This window comes from Antedon bifida, chromosome 7, assembly GCF_963402885.1.
Source record: "Antedon bifida chromosome 7, ecAntBifi1.1, whole genome shotgun sequence".
Classification (NCBI taxonomy): domain Eukaryota; kingdom Metazoa; phylum Echinodermata; class Crinoidea; order Comatulida; family Antedonidae; genus Antedon; species Antedon bifida.
In genome coordinates this window covers 996,667-1,021,867 of record NC_136232.1, presented here as the reverse complement: position 1 = coordinate 1,021,867, position 25,201 = coordinate 996,667, and the positions used below count along the sequence as shown (strand labels likewise).

The window sequence follows — 25,201 nt, the reverse complement described above, 5'->3', positions numbered from 1 at the left end:
ATTGATCAAAACTTAATTTTGAGCGTTCTAAATTTTTAACGCGCGATTTCACGTGCATGACCTTGAAACGCGCAACTTTTTATTTGCTAATATTTTTACCCTTGACCTGAAGTTTACGTGTAGTGAATTTCATTAATATGTGATAATGAATTATGGAGATATATTTGATAATGTGATTTCACATTGAATTATAGGTGATCATTTTTATCATTTTACTGAAATTAATTTTTTTTTAAACATGCACGTACGTTAACATACGATCGGAAAATGTTGATGTATGCCATCCTATTATATGCTTATAGTGCTGAGTTGTGCCTATATGCCATATACAATATGTACAGTATATACTGTATATCTATATACAGTGTAGCATAGGTGAAATTACGGGACACACATGTTCTAATGTTTTGGCATGATGACGTTATCAAACTAAACTTTAAGATGACAATTTCGAAAGATAATTAATTGAGCAAAAAAATATAAGATTTGGAAAAAAATTTGGCACGTAGAAGCGCTGTGCGCGCTCTTTGAATTGTGTATAACTTTGACGAAAAATATGAAAAAACTACTTTTTCACTTCAACTGGCCATATGTTAACGTCACAACATCCGATAGGCTTAATTTTTATATGAATTAATATCTACATTTCATCAGCTTTCATAATAAATTATAATCATCAAGGTAACCTTCAATTCTGAAGAGCTGTAAGATATTCAAATTTACTGAAGGTGAAATTACACGGCCTACGTTATTCAAGTTTTTACGCGTGATGACGCCATTAAAATGAAGATAGTGTCAACTCATGATAAAGATAATTAATTAAGCAAGCACATACTGAAAGTTGTGCGAAATTCGAGCACACATAACCAAGATGCGCTCTGTTGAATGTGATAATCTACACAAAAAGATAACAAATCCTAATTTTTAAATTCAAGTGGCCATTTGATGACGTCAAAACATTTTGTACGTAAAATGTGTACATGAATTCATATCTACAACTCAATGGCTTCCAGAATAAGTTAAAAAAATCGGGGGTCATCTTGCATTCTGAAGAATTATTTTCATTTTAAAAAAGACCTATTTTTCACCATTTTCAGAACTTTTGTAAAATAAATGTGCGCATTTTGTCATTTTTAACGTGCTCGTATAGCGTTATTTTAAGTCGGAACTGACTCAAATTTGGTGAATGTACTAAGGATGGTGAGTAGAATGAGATTTGTAAAAAAAATTCATATTTTTTACGCTTTTTAAGTATCGCGCGCGCAAAAACGCATTTTTGCGCAGTAATTTTTTGAAACACGCAAATGGCCTAATTCATGCTCTAAATTGATCAAAACTTAATTTTGAGGGTTTTAAATTTTTAACGCGCGATATCACGCGCATGAACCTACGTGCGCGTGCGTTTTTATTTGCTAATATTTTTACCCTTGATCTGAAGTTTACGTGTAGTGAATTTCATTAATATGTGATAATGAATTATGGAGATATGATTGATAATGTGATTTCGCAAAATGGCGTATAAATGTCGTCACGGATGAGTGATCACGCTGGAAAGCTTATTAGGATTAAGTTGTATTATTTGAAAGATATTCTGAAATTTTTGTAATCATTGACATTAAACTTTTTGAGATAATTGTTACACAAAATAGTGTACAGAAACAATAAAAAGAACTAGACATGTAACTCGTCACTTTGACGAGTTTGGTTTTCCGCCGCGCAAGTGGTGCAACATTAACATTAAGGGGATAGGTTGAGGACAAAAGGAAGTGTTCACGTTGGCATTATGACCTGAACTGAAGAATATGATATGTTGTTATTGCTGAATTTTATTATTTAAATTCATATATAGTATACACAGTGTAATCTGTATCCATATCACATACAGTGTAGAATAGGTGAAATTACGGGACCCGATATTTATTGCAATTTTTAACATGTTGACGGTTTTAAAATGAAATGCGAAGGTAGCATTTCCGAAAGGAAATTATCTCAGCAACAACGTATTAGCGTGTAGAAGAAATTTGAATACGTGAAATATTGATGCGCGCTCTTTTAAATGTAATGAATTATGACGCAAAAGATGAAAATACGACCTTTTTTATTTAACTGGCCATATGATGACGTCACAACATCCGATTGGCAACATTTTTACATAGTTTCGTATCTACAATCCAATAGCTTCCAGAAAAAGTTTTAATCGTGATTATCACATTTTATTCTTACGACCTATAACAGATTAAAATTTACTGTAAAGATGAAATTAATGCCACACGTGATTTAAATTTTTAGGCATGATGACGTCAAAAAAATTAAAATATTTTTAACTCCTGCGAAAGATAGTTGATTGACCTAGACAATATCAAAATCGGGGTGAAAATGGAAAACGGATAAGTGGAGATGCGCTCTATTCAATGTGGTAAGCTATGACGAAAGATACAAAAATCCTAAATTTTATATTCGCGTGGCCATACGATGACGTCACAATGTCCGGTTAGCCATATTAATACCTGATACGATATCTACAACTCATCTACTTCCAGAATATGCCATCCACAAAAAGTTGACCGTTTAGTTTAGAAATTACGACTGTTTAAAAAAAGGCATATTTTAAACGAATTTTTTAACCTTTTCATAAAAAACGCGCGCATATTGTCCAATTCGACGTGCTCGTATGACGTATCTTTAAGTCGAAATTGTTTAAAATTTGGTAAAATTACTAGAAAAGGCTGGAAAAACATAAATCACGCGAAAAAAATACGTTTTCAATGCTACGTGCGCACCGCACACGTAAAATGTGCGCACGCGTGGGAATTTTTGACATGCTTAAAACGACATGAAACGCGTAGAAAGTTGATTATAAATTAATTTTGCGCATTTTGAAATTTTAAATGCGCGTGCGCGCGTAACTTTGTTTAAAACACGCAATTTTTTTTCCACAGAAAGTTAGCGCATAATATAAATTAAACTTTTGCAAAGTTTCAAGTTGAAATGTAATTTGGTTGTCGAGCTATGTTAAATACGAGAAAATCGTTAAATCGCGCGTACGTCACGTTGCGCAATTGTAAGCATCATGAAAAGCTTCGCTTGACGACGTTACATAAATGTCAAAATGTCAACATAGTTAAAAAAATGTTATGTTTGCAAGTTTTAGAGAAAAGCGTTACACAAAAATCATACAGAAAGAAAGAAGATGAAAAAAAAGACTAGACATGTAACTCGTCACTTTGACGAGTTTGGTTATCCGCCGCGCAAGTGGTGCAACATTAACATTAAGGGGATAGGTTGAGGACAAAAGGAAGTGTTCACGTATGACCTGAACTGAAGAATATGATATGTTGTTATTGCTGAATTTTATTATTTAGATTCATATATAGTATACACAGTATAATCTGTATCCATATCACATACAGTGTAGAATAGGTGAAATTACGGGACCCGCTATTTATTGCAATTTTCAACATGTTGACGGTTTTAAAATGAAACGCGAAGGTAGCAATATCGGAAGAAAATTATCTCAGCAACAACATATTAACGTGTAGAAGAAATTTGAATACGTGAAATATTGATGCGCGCTCTTTTAAATGTAATGAATTATGACGCAAAAGATGAAAATACGACCTTTTTTATTTAACTGGCCATATGATGACGTCACAACATCCGATTGGCAAAATTTTTACATGATTTCGTATCTACAATCCAATAGCTTCCAGAAAACGTTTTAATCGTGATTATCATATTTTATTCTTACGAGCTATAACAGATTAAAATTTACTGTAAAGATGAAATTAATGCCACACGTAATTTAAATTTTTAGGTATGATGACGTCATAAAAATTAAAATATTTTTAACTCATGCGAAAGATAGTTGATTGACCTAGACAATATCAAAATCGGGGTGAAAATGGAAAACGAATAAGTGGAGATGCGCTCTATTTAATGTGAGGAGCTATGATGAAAGACACAAAAATCCTAAATTTTATATTCGTGTGGCCATACGATGACGTCACGATGTCCGGTTAGCCATATTAATACCTGATCCGATATCTACAACTCATCATCTTCCAGAATATGTCATCCACAAAAAGTTGACCGTGTAGTTTAGAAATTACGACTGTTTAAAAAAAGGCATATTTTTAACGGATTTTTGAACTTTTTCATCAAAAACGCGCGCAAATCGTCCAATTCAACGTGGTCATATGACGTAACTTTAAGTCGAAATTGTTTAAAATTTGGTAAAATTACTAGAAAAAGCTGGAAAAACATAAATCGCGCGAAAAAAATATGTTTTCAATGCTACGTGCGCACCGCACACGTACAAATTTGCGCACGCGTGGGAATTTTTTACATGCTTAAAACGACATAAAACGCGTAGAAAGTTGATTAGAAATTAATTTTGCGCATTTTGAAATTTTAAATGCGCGTGCGCGCGTAACTTTATGTAAAACACGCAATTTTTTTTCAACAGAAAGTTAGCGCATGATATAAATTAAACTTTTGGAAAGTTTCAATTTGAAATGTTATTTGGTTTTCGACCTATGTTAAATACGAGGAAATCGTTAAATCACGCGTAAGTCACGTTGCGCAATTGTAAACGTCATGAAAAGCTTCGCAGCACATCTTCATGTGCATGACGATATGTTGAGAAAGTTACAAAATGTTATGTTTGCAAGTTTTAGAGAAAAGCGTTCCACAAAAATCATACAGAAAGAAAGAAGATCAAGAAAAAGATGTTGATTTCGTACAATCACAAGAGGTTATCCTGCAACTTCGTTGCGGATAACCAATGATGATGATGATTTCGTACAATCACAAGAGGTTTTCCTGCAACTTCGTTGCGGAAAACCAAAAAAAAAAAGAAAAAAAATAATAACTAGAATTTAATTCGTCACTTTGACGAATTATAGGTGATCATTTTTATCATTTTACTGAAACTAATTTTTTTTAAACATGCACGTACGTTAACATACGATCGGAAAATGTTGATGTATGCCATCCTATTATATGCTTATAGTGCTGAGTTGTGCCTATATGCCATATACAATATGTACAGTATATACTGTATATCTATATACAGTGTAGCATAGGTGAAATTACGGGACACACATGTTCTAATTTTTTGGCATGATGACGTTATCAAACTAAACTTTAAGATGACAATTTCGAAAGATAATTAATTGAGCAAAAAAATATAAGATTTGGAAAAAAATTTGGCACGTAGAAGCGCTGTGCGCGCTCTTTGAATTGTGTATAACTTTGACGAAAAATATGAAAAAACTACTTTTTCACTTCAACTGGCCATATGTTAACGTCACAACATCCGATAGGCTTAATTTTTATATGAATTAATATCTACATTTCATCAGCTTTCATAATAAATTATAATCATCAAGGTAACCTTCAATTCTGAAGAGCTGTAAGATATTCAAATTTACTGCGAAGGTGAAATTACACTGCCTACGTTATTCAAGTTTTTACGCGTGATGACGTCATTAAAATGAAGATAGTGTCAACTCATGATAAAGATAATTAATTAAGCAAGCACATACTGAAAGTTGTGCGAAATTCGAGCACACATAACCAAGATGCGCTCTGTTGAATGTGATAATCTACACAAAAAGATAACAAATCCTAATTTTTTAATTCAAGTGGCCATTTGATGACGTCAAAACATTTTGTACGTAAAGTGTGTACATGAATTCATATCTACAACTCAATGGCTTCCAGAATAAGTTTAAAAAATCGGGGGTCATCTTGCATTCTGAAGAATTATTTTCATTTTAAAAAAGACCTATTTTTCACCATTTTCAGAACTTTTGTAAAATTAATATGCGCATTTTGTCATTTTTAACGTGCTCGTATAGCGTTATTTTAAGTCGGAACTGACTCAAATTTGGTGAATGTACTAAGGATGGTGAGTAGAATGAGATTTGTAAAAAAAATTCATATTTTTTACGCTTTTTAAGTATCGCGCGCGCAAAAACGCATTTTTGCGCAGTAATTTATTGAAACACGCAAATGGCCTAATTCATGCTCTAAATTGATCAAAACTTAATTTTGAGCATTTTAAATTTTTAACGCGCGATATCACGCGCATGAACCTACGTGCGCGCGCGTTTTTATTTGCTAATATTTTTACCCTTGATCTGAAGTTTACGTGTAGTGAATTTCATTAATATGTGATAATGAATTATGGAGATATGATTGATAATGTGATTTCGCAAAATGGCGTATAAATGTCGTCACGGATGAGTGATCACGCTGGAAAGCTTATTAGGATTAAGTTATATTATTTGAAAGATATTCTGAAATTTTTGTAATCATTGACATTAAACTTTTTGAGATAATTGTTACACAAAATAGTGTACAGAAACAATAAAAATACTAGACATGTAACTCGTCACTTTGACGAGTTTGGTTATCCGCCGCGCAAGTGGTGCAACATTAACATTAAGGGGATAGGTTGAGGACAAAAGGAAGTGTTCACGTATGACCTGAACTGAAGAATATGATATGTTGTTATTGCTGAATTTTATTATTTAGATTCATATATAGTATACACAGTATAATCTGTATCCATATCACATACAGTGTAGAATAGGTGAAATTACGGGACCCGCTATTTATTGCAATTTTCAACATGTTGACGGTTTTAAAATGAAACGCGAAGGTAGCAATATCGGAAGAAAATTATCTCAGCAACAACATATTAACGTGTAGAAGAAATTTGAATACGTGAAATATTGATGCGCGCTCTTTTAAATGTAATGAATTATGACGCAAAAGATGAAAATACGACCTTTTTTATTTAACTGGCCATATGATGACGTCACAACATCCGATTGGCAAAATTTTTACATGATTTCGTATCTACAATCCAATAGCTTCCAGAAAACGTTTTAATCGTGATTATCATATTTTATTCTTACGAGCTATAACAGATTAAAATTTACTGTAAAGATGAAATTAATGCCACACGTAATTTAAATTTTTAGGTATGATGACGTCATAAAAATTAAAATATTTTTAACTCATGCGAAAGATAGTTGATTGACCTAGACAATATCAAAATCGGGGTGAAAATGGAAAACGAATAAGTGGAGATGCGCTCTATTTAATGTGAGGAGCTATGATGAAAGACACAAAAATCCTAAATTTTATATTCGTGTGGCCATACGATGACGTCACGATGTCCGGTTAGCCATATTAATACCTGATCCGATATCTACAACTCATCATCTTCCAGAATATGTCATCCACAAAAAGTTGACCGTGTAGTTTAGAAATTACGACTGTTTAAAAAAAGGCATATTTTTAACGGATTTTTGAACTTTTTCATCAAAAACGCGCGCAAATCGTCCAATTCAACGTGGTCATATGACGTAACTTTAAGTCGAAATTGTTTAAAATTTGGTAAAATTACTAGAAAAAGCTGGAAAAACATAAATCGCGCGAAAAAAATATGTTTTCAATGCTACGTGCGCACCGCACACGTACAAATTTGCGCACGCGTGGGAATTTTTTACATGCTTAAAACGACATAAAACGCGTAGAAAGTTGATTAGAAATTAATTTTGCGCATTTTGAAATTTTAAATGCGCGTGCGCGCGTAACTTTATGTAAAACACGCAATTTTTTTTCAACAGAAAGTTAGCGCATGATATAAATTAAACTTTTGGAAAGTTTCAATTTGAAATGTTATTTGGTTTTCGACCTATGTTAAATACGAGGAAATCGTTAAATCACGCGTAAGTCACGTTGCGCAATTGTAAACGTCATGAAAAGCTTCGCAGCACATCTTCATGTGCATGACGATATGTTGAGAAAGTTACAAAATGTTATGTTTGCAAGTTTTAGAGAAAAGCGTTCCACAAAAATCATACAGAAAGAAAGAAGATCAAGACTAGACATGTAACTCGTCACTTTGACGAGTTAGTTATCCGCACGACAAACGCCACGTGCACGTCATACGTTGGAATATTGCACACAGAAAAAGATTATGGCATTATGACCTGAACTGAAGAATATGATATTTTGTTAGTGCTGAATTCTGTCAATTTTGTGTCATATAGTATATATAGTATAACAGGTATACATATTACATAAGTGTAGAATAAGTGAAATTATGGGACCTGCCATTTATTGCAATTTTTAACATGTTGACGGTTTTAAAATGAAACGCGAAGGTAGCAATTTCAGAAGGAAATTATCTCAGCAAAAACATATTAACGTGTAGAAGAAATTTGAATATGTGAAATATTGATGCGCGCTCATTTAAATGTAATGAATTATGACGCAAAAGATAAAAATACGACATTTTTTATTTAACTGGCCATATGATGACGTCACAACATCCGATTGGCAAAATTTTCACATGATTTCGTATCTACAATCCAATAGCTTCCAGAAAACGTTTTAATCGTGATTATCACATTTTATTCTTACGAGCTATAACAGATTAAAATTTACTGTAAAGATGAAATTAATGCCAGACGTAATTTAAATTTTTAGGCATGATGACGTCATAAAAATTAAAATATTTTTAACTCATGCGAAAGATAGTTGATTGACCTAGACAATATCAAAATCGAGGTGAAAATGGAAAACGGATAAGTGGAGATGCGCTCTATTAAATGTGATGAGCTATGACGAAAGATACAAAAATCATAAATTTTATATTCGCGTGGCCATACGATGACGTCACAATGTCCGGTTAGCCATATTAATACATGATCTGATATCTACAACTCATCAACTTCCAGAATATGTCATCCACAAAAAGTTGACCGTGCAGTTTAGAAATTACGACTGTTTAAAAAAAGGCATAATTTTGACGAATTTTTGAACTTTTTCATCAAAAACACGCGCACATTGTCCAATTCGACGGGCTCGTATGACGTAACTTTTAAGTCGAAAGTGTTTAAAAGTTGGTAAAATTACTAGAAAAGGCTAGAAAAACATAAATCACGTGAAAAAAATATGTTTTTAATGCTACGTGCGCACCGCACACGTAAAAATTTGCGCACGCGTGGGAATTTTTGACATGCTTAAAATGACATGAAACGCGTAGAAATTTGATTAGAAATTAATTTTGCGCATTTTAAAATTTTAAATGCGCGTGCGCGCGTAACTTTTTGTAAAACACGCAATTTTTTTTCAACAGAAAGTTAGCGCATGATATAAATTAAACTTTTGCAAAGTTTCAATTTAAAATGTTATTTGGTTTTTGACCTATGTTAAATACGAGAAAATCGTTAAATCGCGCGTAAGTCACGTTGCGCAATTGTAAACATCCTGAAAAGGTTCGCTGCACAACTTCATATGAATGAAGATATGTTGAGAAAGTTACGAAATGTTATGTTTGCAAGTTTTACAGATACGCGTGACACAAAAATTACAGAAAGAAAGAAGATAAAGACTAGATTTGAACTCGTCACTTTGACGAGTTAGTTATCCGCACGACAAACGCCACGTGCACGTCATACGTTGGAATATAGCACACGGAAAAAGATTATAGCATTATGACCTGAACTGAACAATATGATATGTTGTTAGTTTTGAATTCTGTCAATTTTGTGTCATATAGTATATACAGTATTAAACGGTATAATCTGTATACATATTACATACAGTGTAGAATAGGTGAAATTACGGGACCCCCCCGTTTATTCCTATTCTTAACATGGCGACGGTATCAAAATGAAACACTAAGATAGCAATTTCGGAAGGATATTATCTCAGTAACAACATATTAACATGTAGAAGAAATTTGAATACGTAAAATATAGATGCGCGCTCTTTTAAATGTGATGAACTATGACGCAAAAGATGAAAATACAATTTTTTTTGTTCAACTGGCCATATGATGACGTCACAACGTCGGATTGGAAAAATTTTGATATGAATTCGTATTTACAATACAATAGCTTCCAGAAAACGTTTTAATCATGATTACCTCTTTTTATTCTGACGAGCTATAACAGATTGAAAGTTACTGTAAAGATGAAAATAAGTGACCCACGTTATTTACATTTTTAGACATGATGACGTCAAAAAAATTAAAATATTTTTAACCCATGCGAAAGGTAGTTGATTGACCTAAAAAATATCAAAATCTGGGTTAAAATGAAAAACGGATAAGCGAAGATGCGCTCTATTAAATGTGATGCTCTATGACAAAAGATACAAAAATCCTATATTTTATATTCACATGGCCATACGATGACGTCACAATGTCCTGTTAGCAATATTGATGCATGATACGATATCTACAACTCATCATCTTCCAGAATACGTAATAAAAATAACTTTTACCGTTTAGTTTAGAAACTACGACTGTTTTAAAAAAGGTATAATTTTGACAAATTTTAAGGAATTTTTGAACTTTTTCATAAAAAACGTACGTAAATTATCCAATTCGACGTGCTGGTATGACGTTAATTTTAAGTCGAAATTGTTTAAAAGTTGGTAAAATTACTTGAAAAGGCTGGAAAAACATAAATCACCTGAAAAAAAATTGTTTATAACGCTACGTGCGCACCTCGCGCATAAAAATATGCGCGCGCGTGGGAATTTTTGACATGCTCAAAATGACATAAAACGCGTAGAAAGTTAATTAGAAATAGATTTTTCGCATTTTGAAATTTTAAACGCGCGTGCGCGCGTAACTTCGTGTAAAACATGCCATTTTTTTCTCACAGTCAGTTAGCGCAAGATATAACTTAAACTTTTTCTAAGTTTCAAATTAAAATGTTATATGGTTTTCGATCTATGTTAAATACGCGAAATTCATAAAAACGCGCGTAAGTCACGTTGCGCAACTATGACGTCATTCACAATAGCGGGTGCACAACTTCACGTGAACGCCCACATGTTGACAAAGTTATAAAATGTTATGTTTACACGTTTTTGAGTTACGCGTGACACAAAAATGACAGAAAGAAAGAAGAATACAGAAAAAAAAAAAAGATGATGAAACAGGACAGTTACAAGGAGTTATCCGCTAAATGCGGATAACTAAAAAAGATGTTGATTTCGTACAATCACAAGAGGTTATCCTGCAACTTCGTTGCGGATAACCAAAAAAAAATAAAAAAAATAAAAAAAATAAAAAAAACTAGAATTTAATTCGTCACTTTGACGAATTATAGGTGATCATTTTTATCATTTTACTGAAATTAATTTTTTTAAACATGCACGTACGTTAACATACGATCGGAAAATGTTGATGTATGCCATCCTATTATATGCTTATAGTGCTGAGTTGTGCCTATATGCCATATACAATATGTACACTATATACAGTGTAGCATAGGTGAAATTACGGGACACACATGTTCTAATTTTTTGGCATGATGACGTTATCAAACTAAACTTTAAGATGACAATTTCGAAAGAAAATTAATTGAGCAAAAAAATATAAGATTTTGAAAAAAATTTGGCACGTAGAAGCGCTGTGCGCGCTCTTTGAATTGTGTATAACTTTGACGAAAAATTTGAAAAAACTACTTTTTCAATTCAACTGGCCATATGTTAACGTCACAACATCCGATAGGCTTAATTTTTATATGAATTAATATCTACATTTCATCAGCTTTCATAATAAATTATAATCATCAAGGTAACCTTCAATTCTGAAGAGCTGTAAGATATTCAAATTTACTGCGAAGGTGAAATTACACGGCCTACGTTATTCAAGTTTTTACGCGTGATGACGTCATTAAAATGAAGATCGTGTCAACTCATGATAAAGATAATTAATTAAGCAAGCACATACTGAAAGTTGTGCGAAATTCGAGCACACATAACCAAGATGCGCTCTGTTGAATGTGATAATCTACACAAAAAGATAACAAATCCTAATTTTTAAATTCAAGTGGCCATTTGATGACGTCAAAACATTTTGTACGTAAAGTGTGTACATGAATTCATATCTACAACTCAATGGCTTCCAGAATAAGTTAAAAAAATCGGGGGTCATCTTGCATTCTGAAGAATTATTTTCATTTTAAAAAAGACCTATTTTTCACCATTTTCAGAACTTTTGTAAAATTAATATGCGCATTTTGTCATTTTTAACGTGCTCGTATAGCGTTATTTTAAGTCGGAACTGACTCAAATTTGGTGAATGTACTAAGGATGGTGAGTAGAATGAGATTTGTAAAAAAAAATCATATTTTTTACGCTTTTTAAGTATCGCGCGCGCAAAAACGCATTTTTGCGCAGTAATTTTTTGAAACACGCAAATGGCCTAATTCATGCTCTAAATTGATCAAAACTTAATTTTGAGCGTTTTAAATTTTTAACGCGCGATATCACGCGCATGAACCTACGTGCGCGTGCGTTTTTATTTGCTAATATTTTTACCCTTGACCTGAAGTTTACGTGTAGTGAATTTCATTAATATGTGATAATGAATTATGGAGATATGATTGATAATGTGATTTCGCAAAATGGCGTATAAATGTCGTCACGGATGAGTGATCATGCTGGAAAGCTTATTAGGATTAAGTTATATTATTTGAAAGATATTCTGAAATTTTGGTAATCATTGACATTAAACTTTTTGAGATAATTGTTACACAAAATAGTGTACAGAAACAATAAAAAGACTAGACATGTAACTCGTCACTTTGACGAGTTTGGTTTTCCGCCGCGCAAGTGGTGCAACATGAACGTGTAACGACGTACCTTTTAACATTAAGGGATAGGTTGAGGACAAAAGGAAGTGTTCACGTTGGCATTATGACCTGAACTGAAGAATATGATATGTTGTTATTGCTGAATTCTATTATTTTGAATCATATATAGTATACATAGTATAATCTGTATCCATATCACACAGTGTAGAATAGGTGAAATTACGGGACCCGCTATTTATTGCAAATTTTAACATGTTGACGGTTTTAAAATGAAATGCGAAGGTAGCAATTTCGGAAGGAAATTATCTCAGCAACAACATATTAACGTCTAGAAGAAATTTGAATACGTGAAATATTGATGCGCGCTCTTTTAAATGTAATGAATTATGACGCAAAAGATGAAAATACGACTTTTTTCATTTAACTGGCCATATGATGACGTCACAACATCCGATTGGCAAAATTTTCACATGATTTCGTATCTACAATTCAATAGCTTTCAGAAAAAGTTTTAATCGTGATTATCACATTTTATTCTTACGAGCTATAACAGATTAAAATTTACTGTAAAGATGAAATTAATGCCACACGTGATTTAAATTTTTAGGCATGATGACGTCAAAAAAATTAAAATATTTTTAACTCCTGAGAAAGATAGTTGATTGACCTAGACAATATCAAAATCGGGGTGAAAATGGAAAACGGATAAGTGGAGATGCGCTCTATTCAATGTGGTGAGCTATGACGAAAGATACAAAAATCCTATATTTTATATTCGCGTGGCCATACGATGACGTCACAATGTCCGGTTAGCCATATTAATACATGATCCAATATCTACAACTCATCTACTTCCAGAATATGCCATCCACAAAAAGTTGACCGTCTAGTTTAGAAATTACGATTGTTTAAAAAAATGCATATTTTAAACGAATTTTTTAACCTTTTCATAAAAAACGCGCGCAAATTGTCCAATTCGACGTGCTCGTATGACGTATCTTTAAGTCGAAATTGTTTAAAATTTGGTAAAATTACTAGAAAAGGCTGGAAAAACATAAATCACGCGAAAAAAATACGTTTTCAATGCTACGTGCGCACCGCACACGTACAAATTTGCGCACGCGTGGGAATTTTTTACATGCTTAAAACGACAGGAAACGCGTAGAAAGTTGATTAGAAATTAATTTTGCGCATTTTGAAATTTTAAATGCGCGTGCGCGCGTAACTTTATGTAAAACACGCAAATTTTTTTCAACAGAAAGTTAGCGCACGATATAAATTAAACTTTTGGAAAGTTTCAATTTGAAATGTTATTTGGTTTTCGACCTATGTTAAATACGAAGAAATCGTTAAATCACGCGTAAGTCACGTTGCGCAATTGTAAACGTCATGAAAAGCTTCGCAGCACATCTTCATGTGCATGACGATATGTTGAGAAAGTTACAAAATGTTATGTTTGCAAGTTTTGGAGAAAAGCGTTCCACAAAAATCATACAGAAAGAAAGAAGATCAAGAAAAAGATGATGTTGATTTCGTACAATCACAAGAGGTTTTCCTGCAACTTCGTTGCGGAAAACCAACTAGACATGTAACTCGTCACTTTGACGAGTTTGGTTTTCCGCCGCGCAAGTGGTGCAACATTAACATTAAGGGGATAGGTTGAGGACAAAAGGAAGTGTTCACGTTGGCATTATGACCTGAACTGAAGAATATGATATGTTGTTATTGCTGAATTTTATTATTTAAATTCATATATAGTATACACAGTATAATCTGTATCCATATCACATACAGTGTAGAATAGGTGAAATTACGGGACCCGATATTTATTGCAATTTTTAACATGTTGACGGTTTTAAAATGAAACGCGAAGGTAGCATTTCCGAAAGGAAATTATCTCAGCAACAACGTATTAGCGTGTAGAAGAAATTTGAATACGTGAAATATTGATGCGCGCTCTTTTAAATGTAATGAATTATGACGCAAAAGATGAAAATACGACCTTTTTTATTTAACTGGCCATATGATGACGTCACAACATCCGATTGGCAACATTTTTACATAGTTTCGTATCTACAATCCAATAGCTTCCAGAAAAAGTTTTAATCGTGATTATCACATTTTATTCTTACGAGCTATAACAGATTAAAATTTACTGTAAAGATGAAATTAATGCCACACGTGATTTAAATTTTTAGGCATGATGACGTCAAAAAAATTAAAATATTTTTAACTCCTGCGAAAGATAGTTGATTGACCTAGACAATATCAAAATCGGGGTGAAAATGGAAAACGGATAAGTGGAGATGCGCTCTATTCAATGTGGTAAGCTATGACGAAAGATACAAAAATCCTAAATTTTATATTCGCGTGGCCATACGATGACGTCACAATGTCCGGTTAGCCATATTAATACCTGATACGATATCTACAACTCATCTACTTCCAGAATATGCCATCCACAAAAAGTTGACCGTCTAGTTTAGAAATTACGACTGTTTAAAAAAAGGCATATTTTAAACGAATTTTTTAACCTTTTCATAAAAAACGCGCGCAAATTGTCCAATTCGACGTGCTCGTATGACGTATCTTTAAGTCGAAATTGTTTAAAATTTGGAAAAATTACTAGAAAAGGCTGGAAAAACATAAATCACGCGAAAAAAATACGTTTTCAATGCTACGTGCGCACCGCACACGTAAAAATGTGCGCACGCGTGGGAATTTTTGACATGCTTAAAACGACATGAAACGCGTAGAAAGTTGATTATAAATTAATTTTGCGCATTTTGAAATTTTAAATGCGCGTGCGCGCGTAACTTTGTGTAAAACACGCAATTTTTTTTCCACAGAAAGTTAGCGCATAATATAAATTAAACTTTTGCAAAGTTTCAAGTTGAAATGTTATTTGGTTGTCGAGCTATGTTAAATACGAGAAAATCGTTAAATCGCGCGTACGTCACGTTGCGCAATTGTAAGCATCATGAAAAGCTTCGCTTGACGACGTTACATAAATGTCAAAATGTCAACATAGTTAAAAAAATGTTATGTTTGCAAGTTTTAGAGAAAAGCGTTACACAAAAATCATACAGAAAGAAAGAAGATGAAAAAAAAGATGATGATGATGATTTCGTACAATCACAAGAGGTTTTCCTGCAACTTCGTTGCGGAAAACCAAAAAAAAATAAAGATTTCATACAATAACAATAGGTGATCATTTAGCATTCTAAATGATCACCTAACTAGAATTTAATTCGTCACTTTGACGAATTATAGGTGATCACTTTTATCATTTTACTGAAATTAATTTTTTTTAAACATGCACGTACGTTAACATACGATCGGAAAATGTTGATGTATGCCATCCTATTATATGCTTATAGTGCTGAGTTGTGCCTATATGCCATATACAATATGTACAGTATATACTGTATATCTATATATACAGTGTAGCATAGGTGAAATTACGGGACACACATGTTCTAATTTTTTGGCATGATGACGTTATCAAACTAAACTTTAAGATGACAATTTCGAAAGATAATTAATTGAGCAAAAAAATATAAGATTTTGAAAAAAAATTGGCACGTAGAAGCGCTGTGCGCGCTCTTTGAATTGTGTATAACTTTGACGAAAAATATGAAAAAACTACTTTTTCACTTCAACTGGCCATATGTTAACGTCACAACATCCGATAGGCTTAATTTTTATATGAATTAATATCTACATTTCATCAGCTTTCATAATAAATTATAATCATCAAGGTAACCTTCAATTCTGAAGAGCTGTAAGATATTCAAATTTACTGTGAAGGTGAAATTACACGGCCTACGTTATTCAAGTTTTTACGCGTGATGACGTCATTAAAATGAAGATAGTGTCAACTCATGATAAAGATAATTAATTAAGCAAGCACATACTGAAAGTTGTGCGAAATTCGAGCACACATAACCAAGATGCGCTCTGTTGAATGTGATAATCTACACAAAAAGATAACAAATCCTAATTTTTAAATTCAAGTGGCCATTTGATGACGTCAAAACATTTTGTACGTAAAATGTGTACATGAATTCATATCTACAACTCAATGGCTTCCAGAATAAGTTAAAAAAATCGGGGGTCATCTTGCATTCTGAAGAATTATTTTCATTTTAAAAAAGACCTATTTTTCACCATTTTCAGAAATTTTGTAAAATTAATGTGCGCATTTTGTCATTTTTAACGTGCTCGTATAGCGTTATTTTAAGTCGGAACTGACTCAAATTTGGTGAATGTACTAAGGATGATGAGTAGAATGAGATTTGTAAAAGAAATTCATATTTTTTACGCTTTTTAAGTATCGCGCGCGCAAAAACGCATTTTTGCGCAGTAATTTTTTGAAACACGCAAATGGCCTAATTCATGCTCTAAATTGATCAAAACTTAATTTTGAGCGTTTTAAATTTTTAACGCGCGATATCACGCGCATGAACCTACGTGCGCGTGCGTTTTTATTTGCTAATATTTTTACCCTTGATCTGAAGTTTACGTGTAGTGAATTTTATTAATATGTGATAATGAATTGTGGAGATATGATTGATAATGTGATTTCGCAAAATGGCGTATAAATGTCGTCACGGATGAGTGATCACGCTGGAAAGCTTATTAGGATTAAGTTATATTATTTGAAAGATATTCTGAAATTTTTGTAATCATTGACATTAAACTTTTTGAGATAATTGTTACACAAAATAGTGTACAGAAACAATAAAAAGAAAAAAAATAAAGATTTCATACAATAACAATAGGTGATCATTTAGAATTCTAAATGATCACCTAATAAAGATTTTATACAATAACAATAGGTGATCATTTTATTCTAAATGATCACCTAATAATAATATTGATGTTTTTAGCATCAACTGACTGCATTTGTGAATATTTTATCAGTCAGTTTATGTACCGTACAATATGTATGTTTTTACTATCAGAATTGCTGGCAACCATATATTTCTTTGTATTTTTACAAAAACAATAAAGTTTTGTTTAACTCTTTTTAAGCCAACACCTACAGGGAAAGTCCCTATTATGTTAAGGATAAATACATTGTTTGGTCTGAAGGTGTCCCTTACAATTACACACATTCGTGTAGTCTATCTTTCATATTTTTACCTACTTCTTCTTATTCATAAATGAAGCAACTGACTATAGGGTTTAGCCAGGGAGGCATATCAAGCCCATAGCCAGAGGGATGGGGTTTGTAGGGTTTTAAAGAACCCACCTTGTCCAGAAGTGCCCTTTTCAAACAGAGACCATCAGCGAAAGTGCTACAGTTAGTAAATAGGCCTATTTTTTTCAATCCTTTACCTAGCCAGCAGACAATTACTTTCTTCTACTAGACTAGGCCTAAATTTATTTTTTGTTCAGTTTCTTTTCTTGCACTTGCCTCTTTTTGAAAAAAAAAATAACCCCTAGTAAAAAATCATGGATACAGGCTTGCATCTTCAGGGTTAATAGCCATCTGATAACCAACAATAGACTGACCAATGATAAGACAATGGAATTGACCAAATATAAGGGGTGGTAGATTTATAATGAGATTATACTCGTCACTGTACTCACATTCACTTTCTTTTCGCTGCTTTTTTGTTATGTTGTTATGTGCAGTGATAAAGTTTAATAAATAAAATTTGTGTATCATTTTTACAGTTATCTTATTTTTCATTGAAATTACACAAACCAACAGACAGTGGTATGCTGTTGCAATAGATATAATACCTGGAATTGCTGCTACTGTATATGAATATATCAATAATTATTATTATTAACATAAAATACTGATGAGTGCCTAATCAATACCCACGTCTACATTTTTTCTGCTGGCTGTCATAGCCAAAGGTGCAGCCTAATTATTTCCTACTCAAATAGCTTGGACCATATGCCATGAGTTCTTTAGTTGCAAAACATCTAGATCTATTAAACGCATTCTTTCTAAATTGGGACATTTCAAGCTTGGTGACCTGGTAAATTAATACCAAAATTGAACTCAGAAAAATGATGTTAATTAATCACCTACATATTTGTTAAAAGGTCAGAATTTGCAGAATCATTTATGAAAAAATTATGATAATAAACTCATTTTTATTCTGTTTGATGAAAACATTCTTTACTTTCTAACAAATCTAGTATAAGTTGCAGGGAAAATGCTTACATTCATATATTTATTGTTTGATAATATTTTGTTTGTTGTAAAAGATGGTTTACAATCTAGAATTTACTAAAATCAAATTGAAATACTAATAAATGACATTAGTTGTATTCAATCACACACATACAAAAGTTTAGAGAACACAATAAGTAGAACTCTTCCTTTCAATGTTCAGGCAGACGACTATTAAGTTAAGAACTTATCCCATTTGAATGGAGTACAGAGAGCAATTTCCAAACGATGTTACTCGGTCGGTTAGTCGTTGAAAAAATGATGGTTAGTCGTTGAAAAAAATGAAAAAAAAAATTTGAACAATCCCTGGACACTTTGTTGGATCCTGAAGGTGTCCCCTCAATAGAGGTTCTATAAGTTAATTAATTCATTAAATACTGTACCTACAGTAATGTACATTTTGTAGTTCTAGAAGACTGTTCTATCTTCCAACTATTCATATAAATTGAAATGACCAAAGAAAGAAGGGTTTTAGGGATTAGGACCATCCACTCCTTAATGAACCTGAAATACTTAAAAGTAGACAAAAATAATTTCTATATTAATAATATCTCCCATACATTTTTACAATTTGATAATATTTCATACAGTAGCCTCTCAACATAGTTCATAAAAAACAACATTATAATTTTTGTATTAAAAACATAGAAAGGTCAATTAGATTTTAAAATGACACACTCCATATGGAGTAATGAAAGTCACATCAGTCATTACAGTCTGTTACATTAAATAACAAATGTATAATTTAGCTAGTCAAAGTCAGGGAGCCTAAAGGCCTGCCATCCACCTCTCTTAGGCTCTGTCTACACTATCAAACTTCATGTGCCCATATATGGACATGATGATGTCATATTACTACCACATTTGGGCACATCACACTTTTTTTATCAAACTAGTTTGATAGTGTAGACAGAGTTTTAGTCTATTTTAAAGCCGCTAATAACCTTTTTCTGAAATATCTGGTGTTCAAGATACATTTTACAAACATAAAAGAATTTGGTGACCCACCCATGGATCTAAAAATGTAGGATCCAAGTAGAAGAAGAAGGGGGAGAAGGATGAGGGAGAAGGAGGAGGGAAAAGGGGAGGAAGATTATCATCAATTAAACTATAAATTAATACTAGACACTAAAACAACGGTGTTTCTTTTGTATTTTTTTTTTCTTTCCTTTTTCTTTGAACAATTATTTTGCCAAACAATATAATGTACCTCTCTAAAATTTAAGTCAATACTATGAAAAAGAAAGAATCTCAAATTACATACATTGATTGTTACGTGATATTGAAATGCATTGCATATAATTAACAATTTCCGCAATAGATATTCTCAGACGTAAACGATCAATAAACAATATGGTAAACAATAATGTATACTGTAGTGCCTCCTACCGGTATCGATGTGGATCAGAGTATGTTATACACAAACTGAGTAGTTAAAACTCTAAACCTCAGCCCTCCCCAACTCTGTCTATGAGTATGATTAACTTACTTCGGGGTGCGTGTTTAGGGATAAGTTGTTTTGACTGGAACATGCTTTTGTACAAAGCAAGTGGCATGTGATGCGGCAATCGCCTACAAAATGTCAGCAAATACTGTATATTGATAATATAGAAACATCAAATTCTAAAAACATGTGATGTTCAAACAAAGTTGACGAGAATTTTATTGGTATATGGCAACCAAAATTTGTACCGCTCAATTTATGCATAGTACATGATGTAATAATATTAGTACATGTAGGCCTACAGTACAGTTAAATAATATAGAGCACATGTGCCTTCGTCACATAATACTGTTCCCTATATCAAGTTTAGATTGAATTTAAATAACAGCAGTGCATAGGTAAATTCAGCAGGAAAAAATAAACAAAGAGCTATTTTCTTTGATATGCTTCTGTCAGGATGACTATTCTATTGTTTCTACATCTACAGGTACTCTCAGGGACAGGTACAGTGGGAATTGTTTTCATAATGAGGGATTTGATATTTGCTATCATTGGCTATGCAATCAAACCACTCTTGTGGAAATCCATGCTATTATAAACTGTTCAGGTGGTATAGGGAATTTTGTTAATTGGTATACTTTCTTTATTGAATGCAAAGGCCACTGAACAAAACAACAATGTTGGGTAACAGTTACTTTGTGATTGAAGAAATAGGGTTTTCCAGTCACGTTTCTGTAGTGTTAATTGTGCTACACTATATAGTAGTACATTATGTACTATTCTATGACAATCAGACACATTTCAGATGTGAAGTAATTTTTCTTGTTAATTTTAATGTCCAGTTTATTCTGTTTTTGTATATATACTTTTTAAATATTTATTATATTGTTTCAAGAGGTACCCATTTCTGTGTTGGAACATTGACCCATTTCCTCTGGAGCTATTTGCAAAATGTTTAATAAATAAATAAATTCAGCACAACGTACTTGCATGCTGTGATTGCATGGATAACCAAAGATTTTTGTGTACTATTTATATTCAATCTAGTTATATATATATCTATCTGAATTTGATTTCTCTGACTCTACAGTGTTATTTATTTAATATTACTTGTTATTCAAATTTTTTAAATTAAAACAATGGATCTCTTAGACAAGGAGCAAGTGTCATCCTTAAGGTTATATGGAATTAAATTTTACTCTGGCCAATAATGGTTTAAAAGCAAACCCAGTTTTAAAGATTTTTGTAAATCATAACAGGTCAGTTACTGGAAGATGTTAAAGGCCTGTCATGGATATTATTGGTCAGCAAGACATTTACGTAATCGAACACTGGACCACTGGAATAGATGATCAAGTCCTGTAATCGAAACTGTTGAAAACTAATGATCAATAAGCACAACAATCAAACAAACCTGGTTCAAACATTGTACACAAGAAATAAATAATAAAATACTGTAAATACCTGATCTTGATTTAATTACTCTTCGAAACTTTTCGGCTTCTTGAGCTTCTTGTTCAGGGGATCGAAGGCCATTCTCTGCATGTGAAGATGCCATATTGCAGTATCAAAGGCCTGCAACCTATGTAAATGAAATTATGAATTAACATATTTAGAGATATATTGCATCCCCGGAATTAATTTTTTTTTTTTTAAATGCCATTTTAATGTCAAATAATAGTTATTCACTATGACCAAAAGTTGGATCCAAACAAATATTTACCTGAAAAAACTGTAATTTAAAGCAAAACATTCTGTCAGACAATTGATTTTTTGTTAAATTAATTGTTTATTTTTTTTTTTATAAGTAAAATCATTACTTAACAAGTTTGAAAAAAAAGTGTGATGTGCCCAAATATGGTAGTGATATGCCCAAATATGGTACTGATATGACATCATCAACAACTTTAGATTACTGCTTGGATAAACATTAATTAACTTAAAAATGGTTTGTTGGCATTGAGTTAGACATAAAACTTTAAAGTTCTATGGGGCAATATACTTAAATATATATACTGCACAATATTAGAGCATTAAATCATAGTTACTATTTTATGTGATATGAAGTTCATTGTCCTTTTACACAGCAGGCAGTTTTATAAAACATGTTTAATTGCAATTACTTAGCAACATAAGTAATTACAATGATTAAAGTGATTTAAATGCCATGTTTCATTATGGTTTGTTATTAAAAAGTATGCAGGAGTTTTTTTTTTCACTGTAGTGTAATAACAAAGAGAAGTGGTGGAATGTAATGAAATACATTTAAGCTTTATCACGGATTGAGAGGGTTCTGGGAGGGGTGGGAAGAGATGGTGAGGAGGAAGGGATGGGAAAAGATGGTGAGGGAGAATGTTTGAAATGGAGGGGATGTGTATAAGATACATGTTAATAGTTTTGCACCACAAGGCTCGAATCTCACAATAATCTTGTAACCATGTATTGCGAGATGAAATGGTCTATAATAAAGCTAGTTATTTAAAGGTACTGTAGTAGTAACACTGCCATTTACAATGACTTGCTATAGGTGTTCAGTGTTGTATAAAATGAAACTGAGTACAGAAATCTTTGCAGTGTACGATCTGTAAGTATAGGATTCCTGTGCAATCGTTTAACATGCAAATCAATGTTTTAATTTTATTGAACTATGTTTAACGAGTACTAGAAGCTGTATTAAGCTGACAGGTCCTCAATACTTTCAACTAATGTTGTTGTATTGTATGCATCAGGTACATGCATCAGGTTATTCAAGTCTTCTCTCATCTGTCCACAACAGAGTGGCTGTGTGTAAACTACAGTAGTACAACTCACTACTCATCTCAAAAGATGGCCTATTACGGTTCTTTAAAGTGCAGACTAGAATTTTTTTTAATATTCCATAAAAGATTTGATCTACTGACAGAACTATGGATCGAGCGAGCCTAATACTTACCGATATTATGGCTATGGATTATAATTCCACTATCGTAACCTCTAGACCACTCACTCCAATATTAAAGATGTTCATCAGGTCAAGGGACAACAAAAAGCTTTCAACCAATACCATTTGAAATGCATCAAATTGTAGAAAATAATGTATGAAATGGTTTTTTTAGGCTAAATTCATCTAAAAATAAGAACTAGATCTATAGGCCTGTGGATAAATGTACTGGTTCCTAAATATAAAGAAAGGTGTAAATTACAAAGTGCACCTGTCCTTGATTCACATTGTAGTGGAAAATGCCCAGAAAAAGAAACCAATTTAATCCTGGCTTGAAGCTGTTTGCTGAGGTGATGCTGTGGAATTATCTCCAAATAATTTTATATTTTTAATCTATAATTTATCTATAATTTTATTACACTTACTGAAAATAAATTACTATTCAAAGGACACCAAACTATTAAAGGGAAACATTCTTTGAATGAACACTGGGAAATAATGGTTTAACACTACTATAGCAACCCCTATTTGCAACTTTAATTAAGGGATTTTAATGCTTTGTAACTTAATTTAGCAAACAATTACTTTATAATACAGTGAAATTAGTTGTTCCAACATAAATAGATGCCCTACTAAAAAACGAACCTGTGCCATGCCATTATATAAATGAGTTTATAGCCTCTCTACCTGCCAATGTTGTTAAAAAAATATGATTTTAACCTCTGTTTATCATCTTTTTATTGCCATGTTTTATTTATATATTTTGATGAGTAACTTTTTCTAAACGTATAAATGAAGTAAAAATTTGTTTTAACTTTGAAATCAATCATCTCATTATGTATATTTTGTACTTTTAACACTGTCTCTCAAATGAGAGAAAAACAATGTGCTGAATACGTAATTATCACGTAATATACCCATACATATTTATAAGAGAGAATTGTAATAAAGTTGCATGAACCCACGCAAGACAAACAAAAAAACTTTGGGACACGCCATTTTTTCACCAGCTGCATCATTCTAATTAAAATGAGTTAATGCAGGCTGCAGGGGCAATGTGCAAGATCCTATTTTATATTAGTACAGTAACAGTAGGATATGCTCACTCAACCAAAAATATGGAAGCAATGTCTATTAGCTGAAAAAGAAAGGTGGTTTTCAAGGAAAAAATCAATATTATGCATTTGTCAATTGTATGACCCACCATACAATCCCCGGGAGAGGTGCGTTATTTGTCCGCCTGCGTAAAAAAATTGACTTACCTTTAGGTGAGGATGACGCACCCATTTTGATGCCTTGTGACCATGTTGTTCATATGGTTGGTGGTAAAGTAACGGACATTAACACATTATTGTTCATTGATGTGACATAGCATGTGGGTTTTTTGACGCACCATTGCGCCAATAATTATTTGTAAATTACGCATCCATGATGCACCTCTCCTGGGGAATCCATGATGCACCTCTCCCAGGGCATCCTTGATGCACTTTTCCCAATTGTTGTTTATACCAAAGTGCATTATGTTATTATGTATTTTTATTATTTGAAATTTGTATTTTATACCCCTGGGTGCAAAAATTTGATATAAATATTATTATCATAAATGTTCAGACCTACTCTACAGAGTATGCTTTGCAGTATTGTACGCCGCATACAACTTCATAGGTCCTTCATTCATTTTTGCGGTATTTGTATTCATAAGTTTAACATGGTATTGGTACCCACTTGTTTGACTGGCTGGTTGGGGTCTTACCACGGCACCAGGTCATCCGAAGAACGCTTTAAGCCTTTACTTCTGTGCTTAGTCAGAGATATTTCTCTGGCTTAGTTCACACATGGGGGAACATTTTTTTTTTCAATCGACATAACTCCGTCTCTGAACTCTGTAACGCATGCGCAGATTGCAATTTTGTTCCCCGTACTTCACACGTCGTCCCCACAATAATCAAAACAAGATATTTTGAGCCGGGGATTAGTGTATTCAAATAGTACCGTACTTTGTC

At 32.7% G+C, this 25,201-nt stretch overlaps 1 protein-coding gene across 5 annotated transcripts in view; it reads right to left on the bottom strand.

Moving 5' to 3' along the window:
* Positions 1-21,844, bottom strand: part of LOC144847921 (dystrophin-like) — a 210,941-nt gene extending 189,097 nt beyond the window's left edge. For all 5 annotated transcript variants that reach the window (XM_078704507.1, XM_078704509.1, XM_078704508.1 and 2 more), the window contains exon 1: positions 21,743-21,844. In XM_078704507.1, the coding sequence (XP_078560633.1) occupies positions 21,743-21,836 (94 nt within the window). In that variant the 5' untranslated portion in view covers positions 21,837-21,844. The remainder of the gene's footprint in view (positions 1-21,742) is intronic.
* Between the last annotated feature and the right edge of the window lie 3,357 nt (positions 21,845-25,201).